Raw genomic sequence first — 17783 nt, forward strand, 5'->3', positions numbered from 1 at the left:
TGAAGACATAGGTGGAGATCTTCCTCGTCACAGTGGGAAAGAGAATACCACTGACCACCAGAGAAGGGTCTGGGACCCGAAAGCGGAAACTGACGAGATAAGAGGAGATCTTCCTCATCACAGTGGGGAAAAAGAGAACCACTGCCCAGCAGAGCAGGGTCTGGGACCCTAACAAGATTCAGTACTTTGCTAACAACAAACTAGAGTGGGAAAGTATACTTGAAACTGGAAACAGTAAGAAAGAGTGGTGAAAAGCAACATCAGGGGAAGGGAGTCATTCCCCCTGGCCTTGTTATGAACTGTGCCAGGCAACACCAGGGGAAGGGAGTCATTCCCCCTGGCCTTGTTATAAACTGTGCCAGGCAACACCAGGAGAAGGGAGTCATTCCCCCTAGCCTTGTTATGAACTGTGCCAGGCAACACCAGGGGAAGGGAGTCATTCCCCCTAGCCTTGTTATGAACTGTGCCAGGCAACACCAGGGGAAGGGAGTCATTCCCCCTAGCCTTGTTATGAACTGTGCCAGGCAACACCAGGGGAAGGGAGTCATTCCCACTGGCCTTGTTATGAACGGTGCCAAACAATAACGGGAAGAGAAAGGCATTCTGTTGGTTCTGAGCTAAAAATTGTGCTGGAGACACCAGGGGAAGGGAGTCATTCCCCCTGATTTTATTGAAAACTGTACAGATCTACACCAGGAGAAGGGAGCCATTTGAAACTGTGTAAAGACTGGGCAAAACCTGCAATCCAGCGGAATGGAGTCAGTCCCGCTGGCCTCTTTTTGTTCTAAAAGAACATTCTTTTTGGACACTATCCGAGAAGCAGGAGAAGGGAGCAATTTTCCTGGAGAAGGAACTTTCTGTTAGTTTATCGTTTAGCTGTAGTGTGAGGGATAGAAGTAGGTTGTGACACAGGACAGTGGCGAATAATTTGACGGAATTTCTGATGGACCCTTTTAGCGTTCGTTTTGAGGCAGGGAAATCCCTGTTAGTGATGGGGACAGTGCAGTTTTTCAATACGATAAATCAATGTCTATAACTAAACCTATGCCACGTTTGTGTCAGCTGCCTTCTTCCACACCCTTGCATATCGTGTCTGGAGTGGGATCTGACTCAACTGATATAAATTGGGGAATTCTAAAATACTCCAAACTGAGCAGTCAGGCCACCGGCCCAACTGTACTTACTAGTGTGTCTATAGGTTATGACTTACACAATAGTCTGGATACCTCTATGGAAGTAGTAGAATGTCCGTTGATTCCCACAGGACTGATTCTGTCACCTCCTAATGGTGCTTACATCCGCTGTGTGTCCAAATCCGGTCTATCCTCGAAATACGGCCGGGAGAGACATAGTGGCTGGAGTAATAGACCCAGACTACAGGGCTGGCATAAAGATATTCCTGCAGAATAATGGGAAACACACTTACCACGTGAAAACTGGAGGGGAAATCGCCCAGGGAATTTCAGAAGTATCTCTCCTTCCCAAACCTGTAGAGGTTTAGGAACAAGAGCTCACTGAAAGAGGCACTAAAGGTGTTGGAGAGGCTGATGACGAACCCCCTGCTATTGTAAATGCAGTAACCCAGAGAACTACTGGGGAAGAGACAGAGATCATTTGTGGCCTAGCTTTCGTTCAGCAAAATGATCCTATCCTGTCGGAAGCCTTCTTAAAAAGTAGTACCCTAAGAGGACCGCATACTGACCAATGAACAGTGGAGTAGGAAAATGGACAAGAAAGAAGGCTTCTACTACTGAGCAGAACAAGTGGCCTTTCAGAGATCTTTAGAAGTTAATGACCATGGCAATCAGCCTCGCACATTTTCAAGTTTGAGGATACATGGGTAGGCCTATGTATCTTCAGCTTGCGGCTGTAAGGGCGTCGAAGCAGGTAACTGACACAAAGGTGGGATGGTTTTGGTTATAGACTCTGACGATTTCATTGTACCATCTCAGCAAAGCATTTTCAGTAGGTCAAATAAAAGGTATCAAAACTTGGACTGCATGTGATTTTTAAACGTGGATTAACACAGCGTCAAACCTAAATGTGCATGGATTATTTTTAGAAACTTGGAGTAGACTGCTATATCGGGCTTTACCTTAAAGGCGATTTCTCCTCAACCACACACATTTAATTGGTATCAAGTCTGGTAAGTTCTCAGGATAAAAGATTTCATGTAATGTACCCCAGAAGGCATCCTTGTCACCCTTACTATTCTATAAACAATTACGCCGCTAGCACGTCTAGTCAGACAAAAGCACATGAAAGTTTTGATACCACAAAGGTGTTACACAAAAACATTAAGCTAACCTAAGACCCCAAACTACCAAGGCCACATATTTTAGGCTGCCTTAATTATGCCAGAGACCCACAATTCCTGGTTAAAGCCACCGGACTTGATACAGAAAACACTGATCTTATGTAAACATGTTCTTGTAACCTTGGCTTCTGGCCTCAAACAAATGTTTCTCTTGTACATGGCACCGTGCACATATAGCAGAGACCTGATGTAACGGCTTGAGTGACACGCTTGAGAATAATGCCATAAACTTCATGGTCCATCATGCAGAGTCTCATGCCTTCCCATTGACCTATCCGGACTCATTACGTTCTCGTATGGTTGGGTTATTCCCACTCCCAGGTTCTACGTCTCATGCCTTCCCAATGGCCTATCCTGCCTCGTTATTTTCTTGTACGGTTGGGTTATTCTCCCTCCCAGGTTCTACGTCTCACGCCTTCCCAATGACCTATACGGCCTCGTTATCTTCTTGTACGGTTGGGTTATTCTCCCTCCCAGGTTCTACGTCTCACGCCTTCCCAATGACCTATACGGCCTCATTATCTTCTTGTACGGTTGGGTTATTCTCCCTCCCAGGTTCTACGTCTCATGCCTTCCCAATGACCTCTCCTGCCTCATTACGTTCTCGTATGGTTGGGTTATTCTCACTCCCAGGTTCTACGTCTCACGCCTTCCCAATGACCTATACAGCCTCATCTTCTTGTACGGTTGGGTTATTCTCCCTCCCAGGTTCTACGTCTCTTGCCTTCCCAATGACCTATCCTGCCTCGTTATTTTCTTGTACGGTTGGGTTATTCTCCCTCCCATGTTCTACGTCTCATGCCTTCCCAATGACCTCTCCTGCCTCATTACGTTCTCGTATGGTTGGGTTATTCTCACTCCCAGGTTCTACGTCTCACGCCTTCCCAATGACCTATACAGCCTCATCTTCTTGTACGGTTGGGTTATTCTCCCTCCCAGGTTCTACGTCTCTTGCCTTCCCAATGACCTATCCTGCCTCGTTATTTTCTTGTACGGTTGGGTTATTCTCCCTCCCAGGTTCTACGTCTCATGCCTTCCCAATGACCTATCCTGCCTCGTTATTTTCTTGTACGGTTGGGTTATTCTCCCTCCCATGTTCTACGTCTCATGCCTTCCCAATGACCTCTCCTGCCTCATTATTTTCTCGTGTGATTGGGTTATTCTCCCTCCCAGGTTCTTTGGACAGACACTGCTGTACTCCCCACTCTGCCGGAAGCCACCGTCCAGCAATATAGGCCACGTTCTTGCCTCCATGAATCTATATGTTCTCTTATGTTAAGCAGTATTCAAGTTTCAGGCATCTACCAATGGGATATTCTCATTTGATGTCTGAACAGCCACTGCGAACTTTCTCCACCAAGCATTGGTAAGAGGTAACCTGTAGCGTGTACAGTTCTCACTGTGGCGCAGTGTTTGCAGGACACTCCAACCTTGTCTGCATACATGTGCCGATGTTGCTGGTGTGTTAAAGTATTCTGGCGAAGGAGGATCCTCAGTGTGTCACGCGTATGAGCTAAGTAGCGGAGCCTATATTCAATGCAAATGAATGAAACCAAGTATTTGCTTACTCCTATATACATCCAACTTTCTAATATTTAATCATAAAAAACATTTGTAATAATGTAAATTGGTACAATAAGTTAATGTTCTTTATACTCAGAAACTTAGAATCCCCTTAATGTTTTAAATAGTATTTCATTATACCTTCTTTCCTGGTGGCAGCATTTAATATCTGGACTGTCCATTCGAAACCCTCTTGTAGTTTGTGGGTGGCATTCTGATTTCTGTCTCAACTTTGTACTTTTTAAAGGAACAGTATATGATTAGGTAGGTAACCTTACATTTTCATTATTTTGAGCTTTTTCCTTGAATAATTAATTCTAAGACGTTGATCTTTACCAGTGAGACTCAGAGTGCCCATGGTTCCTGCTTTTGAGGTGATTCTATTTGAGGGCAAAACCCCTCAAGATCTACCAGGGCACGCGCGCTGGCAGAGAGGCGCGTCCTCAGTCATAGGAAATATATCCTTTCTGCTGCCTCCTTCCATCCAAATATTGGAACCTGCTCTTTGCTTCATAATGTTTTGAGAACGCTGGAAGTAATGACTTCAACCTCTCTTGTCCTCTCATAGGAACGAGTCGAGGCCGACGACGTCATTGCAACGTTAAACCAGGCGCATCAAGGCATCGGAGAAATTACAATCCAGTCACGGGATGAACTATAAATTTATGCCAAACAAATGTTTTATTGAATATTTATTAATTATTGTTAAACTATTAGAACCGTTTTATTTTTATACAAAGCAAATGGTGTAAATTAACAATTAAATAATGAAACATGGTGTTCTAAGATTCAACTTTTGTCAAAGATCTTGTGTCATTTTTTGGCCTTTGAGTTAAGTCACCTGTGGGATATGCCGCATATTCTCTCATACATGTCTACCAGCAGCTTTGTAAATGGAAGGCTCCCACAGGGCTGTCCCAGGATGTTATTTCAACATCTACTGGTGGATTTTGTGTCTGGACATGTGATTGGCCCACATCAATTCCCACCACTTCTCCGGTAGACTCTCTTCCACTGGCTCCTCCCACTTCTTGAGCACTGCTCATCCGACTTCCAGACTGCGGTCATCGTCTTGTGGATAAGGTTTCTTTGGCCCCTGCCTTGTCATGCTGTCTTGTGGTTAGATACCATGGCAGCATAGCAGACTGTTGGCTCTGAATGGCCAGTGGTACTGCAACAGACTTAGAGAGAGTAAGTTACAGAGAATGAGTGAGAGACAGTGAGTGAGAGCGAGGGAGTGAATTAGAGAGAGAGTGGGACTCGCATATCAATTGTTTGGATATATAAGCCAATTTATAGGTGAAGTTTCCAGTAAAATGAGGTTTGTCTGCTACATTTTTGCCACCATTAGTGAATGTCACATAGGTTATGGTGACTTAGACCACACACCGCTACCACCCAGGGGCAGTCTCCAGGTGCTCATGTGGCTTTGCAAGAAAGAGGGCGGGGTTGGTGAGTGAGGGTAGAGGTATAGGATGGGTCCAGAACCAGGAGAAACTGGGGTCTGTGTGTGTTGGGTTGGAGATGGATTGATTGTGTGCACTGGCTTGTATCCGTAAGGGTGAGGCCCAATGTCTGGGTTGTATGTGAATGTGTATTATGTCGGGTGTGTGTTTTATGTGTAAATTGGCTGGTATTTAAGGTTGTGGTTGAGCGCACAGGCTTGTGTATCCATAACGGTTAGGCCCAGTGCCTGGGTTATTTGTTGTATCTGAATGTCTATGTTGGGTGTGTGTTTGTGTGTATTATGTGTAAATTGGCTGGCATTTAAGGTTATGGTTGTGCGCACTGGCCTGCAGTGTCCTTAGGGGTAAGGTCCAATGCCTGCAATTGTTGTTGCATGCAAGTGTTAGTTATGTGTTGGGTGTGTGTGTGTGTGTGTGTGTTTGTGTAGTTTGGCTAGCCCATGGGCGTGTATATTACAAGGGCACTGTATAGGAGGGGAGAAGGAGCAGGGTGGCAAGTACATTGGGTACTCTCGAAGTTCTCCTCTTGGTGGCTAATCTTCACAATTCAATCTAGATGTGACGCATGGCTAATCTTCACAATAGGTTTATCGTAACACATTTCCTGCCCCCAAAATACATTTGGCCGCAACACATTTAGTTTCCCGTAAAATGAATCTAAGGCCTCAGAGCGCACATAAGACGTACAACACTCAAAAGACAGACCGGGTCAAGATCAGGGCGAAAGAGAGGAGAAAACTCAAACTACGTTCAACGCGTGTTAAGGTTGAACAGGTGGGTATGCCCGGGGAGTGAGCTCCAATGAAGAGGTGCCTGAACATCAAAGGAGGTCCCTCCAAAGCACACCAGCATGTGTCTGGGTTGAGCAAATGTAGGGTATACGGAGGAGCGGAGCTGTCTCCCTCCTATCTGGAGTTTAACTTGATCACTTAAGTGGGTGGGGCAGGTATTGGAGCAGCATTTAAATGACAGTGTCAGGATCTTGTGAGTGATGCTGTGCTGGATAGGCAATCAATGAAACATCTGGCATCTGAAACATGCACCCATTTGGACATACCATGGATGGCCTGGACTGCACCATTCTGTGCGACCTGCAGAGCTTGTATGTTAGAATGGGTAGTACCTGCCAGAAGGCTATTGCAATAGTCAAGTCTGAAATTCACTAATGCAGAAGCAAGCAGCGCATAGTTCCTGCTGGTTAAAAAAGGTTGGATGTAGTTTATACGCTTGGTAATGAGAATGCAAGATGATCTAATAAAGGAAACATGCAGTCTCAGGTATACTTCATCATCCAGGACAACCCCCAATGTCTTGACTTTGTTGGAAACCTAGATGGTATTACCCGCAATGAAAAAGTTGGTGTAGGCTGGGGCTAGTTTACCAAGGCAGGCTCTCGATGCAACGATCAGAAGCTCGGTTTTATTACAATTCAAGGCAAGAGAGTTACTTGCCATCCAAGCTTGGATGGCGGGTACATATTTTATTTATGGCGGCCGAGTCCAGTTCATACTTCCCGCTGCGCTCAAGGACAACCCGAGTGTCGTCGGCGTAGTTTGTATACCGAACACCCAGGGTGTCCAGTTAGTCCAGCAGGGGCCTGATGTATATATTGAACAAGGTAGGTGACAAGCAGGAACCTTGAGGGACACCGCATGTTTGCTGGATGGAGTTAGTGTTCTTCACCAACGGAAACCCGAACGGACCGGGGACCGAGGAAGGAGGATATCCACTGGGATGCTTGATCAGAACAATGTATGATCTTCCTAAGCCTTGACACTAGTAAGCCGCGATCCACCAGGTCAAAGGCTGTGGAGAGATCCAAGAGCATCAGCAGTGCAGGATGACCTCTATCCACTATGCTGGCCAAGGTGGATTTGAGGTCCAGCACTGCAGTCTCCGTCCCATGCTGAGCAAGCCTGATTGGCATTGGCCAAGAATTTGGTGGTCTTCAATAGGCTTCTGTAGTTGTATGTATGCAAATTTGTCCATGATCTTTAAGACAAATGGCACATTTGTAATGGGTCAATAGTTGCTAATAACACGTGGCTTTTTTAATAATGGTGTAATCCAAGCCTCCTTATGAGACGATGGAACCACACCCTCATCAAAGGAAAGGTTGATGAGTTTGGTCATCCAAAGAGCCAGTGACTCAAATGAGTCCTTAAAAACATCATCTGGACAGCAGTCGCCAGGGCATGTGGTGGGTTGAAGATGACAAATGATCTTAGTGACTTGTTCCTCTGAGTAGTGGGAGAAGTTGAAACAGGGAATATATTTGTTTAGGGAGCAGGTCCTTGGGATATGTGTGTAGATATTGCATCCCTGTGAGGAGGTCTGGGTGTTGCAGTCTTGGCCAGGAAGCCATCATGAATTTCCTGGCATCAAGCCTTTATTAGGTCTTGATTGGTAGGGGGAGGATGTAGAAAATTAGCCAAGATCTTCAGAGTTTGCTGTTGTTGGAGCGGGCAGTGTTGATCCTGTCATTAAAGTAGGTGGATTTAGAGGTAATGACAGCCATTACATTTCCTCACTTCTTGGCTGTAACATGCTAGTGTGACTGTGTTAGGGTTCTTGTGCCAAGACATATCAAGACATTTCTTTCCATATATCAGCGTTGAGACATAATCGTGGTTTCTGTAGTGCCCTTCCCCATTGGACAGAGATCTGGGGACAATATTAGCCATGGGGCTGGGGAGGATCTCTAGGAAGGGGAGGCAATGGGTGGAGAGACATCATTCAAAACAGTCTCTGGCACAGCGACCATTACGGGCAGGGTGGCCTACCTCCAGATTCCACACCAATGAGCGTATGTTAACTAGTGCATTTAGGCAGCGAGACTGCACTGCTTTCCAGGGCTGGCTAACAGGTACTAGGTGTGAATGGTGTGGACCACTGGGAAGAGCAAGGTATCCATTGGGCACCAATCATTGGGAAATAACTGTCAGGTCTTTCATCAGAAACTTGAAAGAAACATCTAGGCAAGCTAATGAGCCAAAATAGAGGAGGCTTACATACACACTTCACGAAAATAGGATACAGTCAATAAACCACTTTCCCAAGTTATAGCAAAAGGTCAAACGTATCAGCGTAAAGGAGGTGCATGTGATGTCGCACGGGAGCAGCCAAGGAGGGGCTACGAGAGACTGAGGGCCAGGGAATTTGGCCCAAGGGTAGAATGCACGCCACATAACCCAATTATTATATAACACACTAAATAACCTTACATCACAACATTTTAGCAGGTTTTTGAGGAGCAATGTTCAGTGAGACCTTGGTGTGAAACGCTCAATACAATAACAGGCTCGCTTAATTTTTAGGAGGGACTACCCAAGCTCAACTCCACTGAATATTATCATAGTATATGATTCGACATCAATAAATAAATACAGTGAACAACACAACTTAGAAAAGTTTATATTTCCAATGTGTCAAAGCACAGACGTTTGAATACGCAGAATTTCAACAGAACCTTCATGGTATGGTTTTGTTCTTCAAGCATTTCAGTCTATTCAGAAGCATCACCAGGCTTCATTTCCCAGAATGTTTTATTAAAAAAGTGTAACCTCAATCTACCAGAAATCAATTGTATCTTCCCGGTGCAATCACAGTGCGCAATCTTGCTGATCCTTCAATGTACCAAACTGCAAATCACAGGATTGTCACGATCTTTGAAGAGTCAGCAATATCAATGACTGTCACGCATTGCTCCTTAGCTAAACGAGGGCGGTTTAATCCTAGCCATCAAAAATAGGCAAGAGGGAGATGCCACAGAGGAGGTGAAAGCTCACACAGAGAAAGGGGTGCAGGACATGGAAGGAAGGAAAGGTGGAGTAGGTAGAGAAGAACAGAGGTGTGATGAGAAGGTTGGTAGTGAAGGAGAGAGATAAAGAGAGGAAGAAGCGGCGAGAGGGAATTGGACAAAGCCTGAGACATCTACGTGGTCTCTGGGTTTCCATAGAAGGCCCCTTGCTCACAGATTCCTAGTGGTTCTGGCCCAGATCCTGGCCGGAGTCAAATGCATAAGTAAAAGAGAGTTACAGGAGAAGCGAAGCTAGTTGGAAGCTTGCTATGCAGGGCAATATCAATACATGCTTAGTAATGCCTGATGTCTGCATAGCACCGTTGACTAGGCGGGCATGACAGTAAGGACCGCTATAATTGCTTGGAACCCAAGGAATTGGAGAACTTAGCAGGTTGTCCTGGTACATGCCCAGGAGAGCCAAATTGATACAGATCATGGGGGAAGGGTGAGCAGGACCAGGAACCTGCGGAACTGCCCAGAACAATGTCTTTCTGTGACCTGCTCGAGATGATGCAACTCTCAATGCAACCTGTTGTAGAATAGGTTACCTGGACCCAGGACCACAGTCCTCCCTTGGAACAGAGTTTAAATGGCCCTCCCCTTTGATTGAATTTACTTTGAACCTCTGCACTCTTAGACGTTCCCCCTTTTTTGTTAATACACATCCCTGTTAGACCCACAGACCTTACCTTAATCTCTGTTTTCACAGAGGAGTAAAGTGTCCTCAGTTAGTGGACACTCCGTCCCCTGCACACCTCATAAGCGGGTAATTCAGCCAGTCAAAATGTATCCAAAGGATTATAGATTTCTATTCAAATGGCTGTCATATGGACAAAATAGTCTCTACAATGGTTGGACCCATAAATCAATTCAGTAGATTCTGTATACAATACACATTTATTCATAAGTATGAACACAACATATAATTTCAACAATAAAGCAATTCAACAAGTGCGAATACACACATACTAAAAGGGTTTGATGCATTTTCAGAATTACAATCCCTTAATCGGGAGCAACACATTTTACAATGGAATGGTTTGTTCCATCTGCGAGCTTCAATTTATTCTACAACCCAAATGAAATACTCCTGTCAGTTTCTGCATCACTCACTAGGATGTATGTGATGTTTTCGAATATATTTCTCCAACTGGAGATTTCACTGATTCCGTTTCCCCGAAAAACCACTTCTTCTTTTGGTTTAAATACAATATATATATATGTAATGCAGGGAAAACCACCCACAACCCCACCCCACCCCACCCTACCGCACCCTAACGTAAACTCTTACCCCACAACCTACCTCATATGCTTTATACATACGCCATTTCCCCTACCGTTTTCTGTGAAATGGATTCAGTGAAATCACATATTCGGACATGGTATTCAAATAAATCTATGGTAACGCACTCACTGTGTGGTCATTCTGATTAAACATATGTATGAGAATAAACCATCTAGACGATGAATGTGGATGTCACCTTGCTTGATTATCTGGAATAATGCACCCGTATGTTGCAGATCACGAAGATCCTCTCAGTCTATTCCCTGAATATAGCTGTGGGTTCTGGTCTTTAGTTCTATAAAATATATCAGATAAGATAGCACCTGATTGTTGAATTAATTGGAGTTCATCTACAGTCATGCAGTAAAAGAATGCAGTAATACATTTGAGAGGCTTACCTCAAATGTCCTCTAAGTACACTAATCTGATGTGCCGGCACGGTTTCCAGCTATTAGGGTGTCCGCAGTTGGCAGAATCCTGCGGTGGGACACTTCCATTCATCTATTGGAATATATTGGCCCTGGATAAATAAGGGTTAATCTAATAGATATAGGATTCAAAGGCTCATAAATGCATAGATGGTGGAAGCGCAATCTTACCTCAGACTTGCTAAGGTAGTGCGTGGTGCAATTGCAGGATTCCAGATGCGCGTCGTGCAAATGTTCGGAGCAGGGCGCCAGGTAGCATATCTACAAAAATAAATTAATATACTTTATGGAGGCCTCATTACCCATTGAGTTAGATCATCCACATTTCTCTCTAGTGGTCTAAGGGTTTTACATTGACTTACCAGAAGCGAGCGTTGCAATGCGTCCTTGCGGTCAGGAGGCAGGAACGCTCTATTTTCAAGGTGGCTGCCTAGATATGAGAGCCCGTGCATCCTCGCAGGGGCACTGACGTCACATGTCAACAAAACAATTGCTGCGTGTAGGTAGCTGTACCATTGCCTGGATCGGCAGATGATAGTAATAAAATAGTTTGATTTTATGCACCCCATGGTGTGTGACATGTCGGATATAGAATGGCAGTGCCTATAGCATATCTATATTTACAGCATGCTGTACAATTCATGGGCAATTGTGCACATACCTTCTAATAAAGAGTTTGAAGGTCTTGTGTAGTGCTGCATTCTTATTACACTTTAGTCAGTGCAACCATATTTTCACATATTGGATGTTTCACAATTTAAAGCATTTTCATCATAATGTGCTGTGATGGTGTAGTGATAAAGTCAAATTGATACATTTGATACATGATGTGGTGCATGGAGGTACTGACAGTAATTTGACATTCATGTATACATCATATATGTTCAGTCTGTCTATCATTGTATACATGTATGGTATAGCATCTGTCCGTAAACAGTCTGGAACCAAGTGTCATCTCACCGGGAAAAAATGTGGTGGCTTCACGTATACATCATATCAGTTGCATTCCGATTGATTTTGTGCAAATCAGATAACTTCTAGCTTTACATTTACAATGTATCATTGGGGTTCTTCGCCCAAAAGATACATGTAGTCTATTGTAAGCATAGTGTTTGGATAATCAAGTCACTCAGATTTCGTAAGGTGTTATATTGCATAGTTTATACTCAGAGAAATGGTGTTCGTGAAAATTCTTCATTGAATCCTGTGGGAGCCATGGAATCCAACCTATTAATCCAAAAGATTTCTTTTTTCGCTAAGAGTATGTTCGTGTTACCCCCTCTTGGTGGGGTTCTCACAATCACTAGTACTACGTATTCCAACTGGGCTATGGAATGTCTATTTTCAGCAAAGTGTCTGGCCACTGGAGATTTCTGGTTGCTAGGTCTCATGTTCGATTTGGGCTCTGTAATTCTTTCTTTAATTTTATGGGTGGTGTGTCCTACATAGTATTTCCCACAAGAGCAGATCAAATCCCTGTATCAGAAATTTAAAGTTGCAGGTACCATAATGCCTTAGTTCACATTTATGTCCAGTATTGGGATGTCTTATGCTGTTACCCTTTTGAATGTTGTTACAATGGTTACAATGCAGACATGGAAATGTGCCGTATTTGGGTTTGCCCATAAATGTTTATTTAGCCTGATCACATATTTCAGCCATCACAAAATAGTCTCTGAGGCATCTACCTTTGGCATAGGCTATCATAGATGGCTTTGGAAATAGTCTATTGAGTTGGGGGTCCAAACTCATTATTTTCCAGTTTTTCCTGATGATACGATTGATCTTGCCACTTAATTTTGAGAATGTCATCAGATGAACAAATGGTGGTTCGGTCTCCCGTAATTTCGGTGTGCCGAAGCTCTTTCTAGTCTGGTTTTCACTCCTCCTTTTGGCTTGTTCTAGTATAGTGTCAAGATAACCCCCGGCTCTGAATCTACTAGACACATTTTCTGTAGCTTCACAGTTGGTCTGGTCTTCTGAGATAATCCTTTGCATTCTCATATACTGGCTTAATGGTAAAATATTCTTGCGATGTTCTGGATGGTAAATTGCATAGTGCAGTGTGTGGTTCACATCAGCGGGTTTCCAGTAAATAGAAGTAATGAATGTATTCCCACAAAGTGTTATTAGGACATCTAGGAAATGTACACCCGGGGTTTCGATTTCCAATGTGAATTGTATTCTTGCATGTTGGTCATTAAGATATTTCAGGAATGTCTCCAGTCCATCTTTGGGACTCTTCCTGATGCCAAAGATGTAATTGATGTATCTTTCCATACAATCAATTGTCTTCCATACTAGGATGTGGTGCTGGGTCTCAATTTCCAAGAAAATGACTCCCTTCTCCAGGTGTCTGACATCAGTATTTTTCCTCCACACACATTCAAGAGGAATGACTCCCTTCACCGGGCCTTCCTTGGCTCTGTTCTCAGACTCTCTTAGCTTTTACTTTCTCAGTTTGCGGCACCAAGAGGAATGACTCCCTTCCCCTGGCCCTTCTAAGGCTTCTTATTGCAATTCACAATAGCCATGGGGATGCCTCCCTTCCTCTGGCCCTTCTCGGGCTTCTCGTTACAGTTCACAATAGCCATGGGGATGCCTCCCTTCCTCTGGCCCTTCTCGGGCTTCTCGTTACAGTTCACAATAGCCATGGGGATGCCTCCCTTCCTCTGGCCCTTCTCGGGCTTCTCGTTACAGTTCACAATAGCCATGGGGATGCCTCCCTTCCTCTGGCCCTTCTCGGGCTTCTCGTTACAGTTCACAATAGCCATGGGGATGCCTCCCTTCCTCTGGCCCTTCTCGGGCTTCTCGTTACAGTTCACAATAGCCATGGGGATGCCTCCCTTCCTCTGGCCCTTCTCGGGCTTCTCGTTACAGTTCACAATAGCCATGGGGATGCCTCCCTTCCTCTGGCCCTTCTCGGGCTTCTCGTTACAGTTCACAATAGCCATGGGGATGCCTCCCTTCCTCTGGCCCTTCTCGGGCTTCTCGTTACAGTTCACAATAGCCATGGGGATGCCTCCCTTCCTCTGGCCCTTCTCAGGCTTCTCGTTACAGTTCACAATAGCCATGGGGATGCCTCCCTTCCTCTGGCCCTTCTCAGGCTTCTCGTTACAGTTCACAATAGCCATGGGGATGCCTCCCTTCCTCTGGCCCTTCTCAGGCTTCTCGTTACAGTTCACAATAGCCATGGGGATGCCTCCCTTCCTCTGGCCCTTCTCAGGCTTCTCGTTACAGTTCACAATAGCCATGGGGATGCCTCCCTTCCTCTGGCCCTTCTCAGGCTTCTCGTTACAGTTCACAATAGCCATGGGGATGCCTCCCTTCCTCTGGCCCTTCTCAGGCTTCTCGTTACAGTTCACAATAGCCATGGGGATGCCTCCCTTCCTCTGGCCCTTCTCAGGCTTCTCGTTACAGTTCACAATAGCCATGGGGATGCCTCCCTTCCTCTGGCCCTTCTCAGGCTTCTCGTTACAGTTCACAATAGCCATGGGGATGCCTCCCTTCCTCTGGCCCTTCTCAGGCTTCTCGTTACAGTTCACAATAGCCATGGGGATGCCTCCCTTCCTCTGGCCCTTCTCAGGCTTCTCGTTACAGTTCACAATAGCCATGGGGATGCCTCCCTTCCTCTGGCCCTTCTCAGGCTTCTCGTTACAGTTCACAATAGCCATGGGGATGCCTCCCTTCCTCTGGCCCTTCTCAGGCTTCTCGTTACAGTTCACAATAGCCATGGGGATGCCTCCCTTCCTCTGGCCCTTCTCAGGCTTCTCGTTACAGTTCACAATAGCCATGGGGATGCCTCCCTTCCTCTGGCCCTTCTCAGGCTTCTCGTTACAGTTCACAATAGCCATGGGGATGCCTCCCTTCCTCTGGCCCTTCTCAGGCTTCTCGTTACAGTTCACAATAGCCATGGGGATGCCTCCCTTCCTCTGGCCCTTCTCAGGCTTCTCGTTACAGTTCACAATAGCCATGGGGATGCCTCCCTTCCTCTGGCCCTTCTCAGGCTTCTCGTTACAGTTCACAATAGCCATGGGGATGCCTCCCTTCCTCTGGCCCTTCTCAGGCTTCTCGTTACAGTTCACAATAGCCATGGGGATGCCTCCCTTCCTCTGGCCCTTCTCAGGCTTCTCGTTACAGTTCACAATAGCCATGGGGATGCCTCCCTTCCTCTGGCCCTTCTCAGGCTTCTCGTTACAGTTCACAATAGCCATGGGGATGCCTCCCTTCCTCTGGCCCTTCTCAGGCTTCTCGTTACAGTTCACAATAGCCATGGGGATGCCTCCCTTCCTCTGGCCCTTCTCAGGCTTCTCGTTACAGTTCACAATAGCCATGGGGATGCCTCCCTTCCTCTGGCCCTTCTCAGGCTTCTCGTTACAGTTCACAATAGCCATGGGGATGCCTCCCTTCCTCTGGCCCTTCTCAGGCTTCTCGTTACAGTTCACAATAGCCATGGGGATGCCTCCCTTCCTCTGGCCCTTCTCAGGCTTCTCGTTACAGTTCACAATAGCCATGGGGATGCCTCCCTTCCTCTGGCCCTTCTCAGGCTTCTCGTTACAGTTCACAATAGCCATGGGGATGCCTCCCTTCCTCTGGCCCTTCTCAGGCTTCTCGTTACAGTTCACAATAGCCATGGGGATGCCTCCCTTCCTCTGGCCCTTCTCAGGCTTCTCGTTACAGTTCACAATAGCCATGGGGATGCCTCCCTTCCTCTGGCCCTTCTCAGGCTTCTCGTTACAGTTCACAATAGCCATGGGGATGCCTCCCTTCCTCTGGCCCTTCTCAGGCTTCTCGTTACAGTTCACAATAGCCATGGGGATGCCTCCCTTCCTCTGGCCCTTCTCAGGCTTCTCGTTACAGTTCACAATAGCCATGGGGATGCCTCCCTTCCTCTGGCCCTTCTCAGGCTTCTCGTTACAGTTCACAATAGCCATGGGGATGCCTCCCTTCCTCTGGCCCTTCTCAGGCTTCTCGTTACAGTTCACAATAGCCATGGGGATGCCTCCCTTCCTCTGGCCCTTCTCAGGCTTCTCGTTACAGTTCACAATAGCCATGGGGATGCCTCCCTTCCTCTGGCCCTTCTCAGGCTTCTCGTTACAGTTCACAATAGCCATGGGGATGCCTCCCTTCCTCTGGCCCTTCTCAGGCTTCTCGTTACAGTTCACAATAGCCATGGGGATGCCTCCCTTCCTCTGGCCCTTCTCAGGCTTCTCGTTACAGTTCACAATAGCCATGGGGATGCCTCCCTTCCTCTGGCCCTTCTCAGGCTTCTCGTTACAGTTCACAATAGCCATGGGGATGCCTCCCTTCCTCTGGCCCTTCTCAGGCTTCTCGTTACAGTTCACAATAGCCATGGGGATGCCTCCCTTCCTCTGGCCCTTCTCAGGCTTCTCGTTACAGTTCACAATAGCCATGGGGATGCCTCCCTTCCTCTGGCCCTTCTCAGGCTTCTCGTTACAGTTCACAATAGCCATGGGGATGCCTCCCTTCCTCTGGCCCTTCTCAGGCTTCTCGTTACAGTTCACAATAGCCATGGGGATGCCTCCCTTCCTCTGGCCCTTCTCAGGCTTCTCGTTACAGTTCACAATAGCCATGGGGATGCCTCCCTTCCTCTGGCCCTTCTCAGGCTTCTCGTTACAGTTCACAATAGCCATGGGGATGCCTCCCTTCCTCTGGCCCTTCTCAGGCTTCTCGTTACAGTTCACAATAGCCATGGGGATGCCTCCCTTCCTCTGGCCCTTCTCAGGCTTCTCGTTACAGTTCACAATAGCCATGGGGATGCCTCCCTTCCTCTGGCCCTTCTCAGGCTTCTCGTTACAGTTCACAATAGCCATGGGGATGCCTCCCTTCCTCTGGCCCTTCTCAGGCTTCTCGTTACAGTTCACAATAGCCATGGGGATGCCTCCCTTCCTCTGGCCCTTCTCAGGCTTCTCGTTACAGTTCACAATAGCCATGGGGATGCCTCCCTTCCTCTGGCCCTTCTCAGGCTTCTCGTTACAGTTCACAATAGCCATGGGGATGCCTCCCTTCCTCTGGCCCTTCTCAGGCTTCTCGTTACAGTTCACAATAGCCATGGGGATGCCTCCCTTCCTCTGGCCCTTCTCAGGCTTCTCGTTACAGTTCACAATAGCCATGGGGATGCCTCCCTTCCTCTGGCCCTTCTCAGGCTTCTCGTTACAGTTCACAATAGCCATGGGGATGCCTCCCTTCCTCTGGCCCTTCTCAGGCTTCTCGTTACAGTTCACAATAGCCATGGGGATGCCTCCCTTCCTCTGGCCCTTCTCAGGCTTCTCGTTACAGTTCACAATAGCCATGGGGATGCCTCCCTTCCTCTGGCCCTTCTCAGGCTTCTCGTTACAGTTCACAATAGCCATGGGGATGCCTCCCTTCCTCTGGCCCTTCTCAGGCTTCTCGTTACAGTTCACAATAGCCATGGGGATGCCTCCCTTCCTCTGGCCCTTCTCAGGCTTCTCGTTACAGTTCACAATAGCCATGGGGATGCCTCCCTTCCTCTGGCCCTTCTCAGGCTTCTCGTTACAGTTCACAATAGCCATGGGGATGCCTCCCTTCCTCTGGCCCTTCTCAGGCTTCTCGTTACAGTTCACAATAGCCATGGGGATGCCTCCCTTCCTCTGGCCCTTCTCGGGCTTCTCGTTACAGTTCACAATAGCCATGGGGATGCCTCCCTTCCTCTGGCCCTTCTCGGGCTTCTCGTTACAGTTCACAATAGCCATGGGGATGCCTCCCTTCCTCTGGCCCTTCTCGGGCTTCTCGTTACAGTTCACAATAGCCATGGGGATGCCTCCCTTCCTCTGGCCCTTCTCGGGCTTCTCGTTACAGTTCACAATAGCCATGGGGATGCCTCCCTTCCTCTGGCCCTTCTCGGGCTTCTCGTTACAGTTCACAATAGCCATGGGGATGC

The 17783-nt window shown here is 46.8% G+C and overlaps 1 protein-coding gene across 2 annotated transcripts in view; it reads left to right on the forward strand.

Moving 5' to 3' along the window:
• P3H2 (prolyl 3-hydroxylase 2) overlaps positions 1-4673 on the forward strand; it is a 460038-nt gene extending 455365 nt beyond the window's left edge. For both annotated transcript variants that reach the window (XM_069617454.1, XM_069617456.1), the window contains exon 15: positions 4449-4673. In XM_069617454.1, coding sequence (XP_069473555.1) covers positions 4449-4541 — 93 coding nt within the window. In that variant the 3' untranslated portion in view covers positions 4542-4673. The remainder of the gene's footprint in view (positions 1-4448) is intronic.
• The last annotated feature ends 13110 nt before the right edge of the window (positions 4674-17783 follow it).

This window comes from Ambystoma mexicanum, chromosome 10 (genome assembly GCF_040938575.1).
Source record: "Ambystoma mexicanum isolate Mex_15411 chromosome 10, UKY_AmexF1_1, whole genome shotgun sequence".
Lineage (NCBI taxonomy): Eukaryota > Metazoa > Chordata > Amphibia > Caudata > Ambystomatidae > Ambystoma > Ambystoma mexicanum.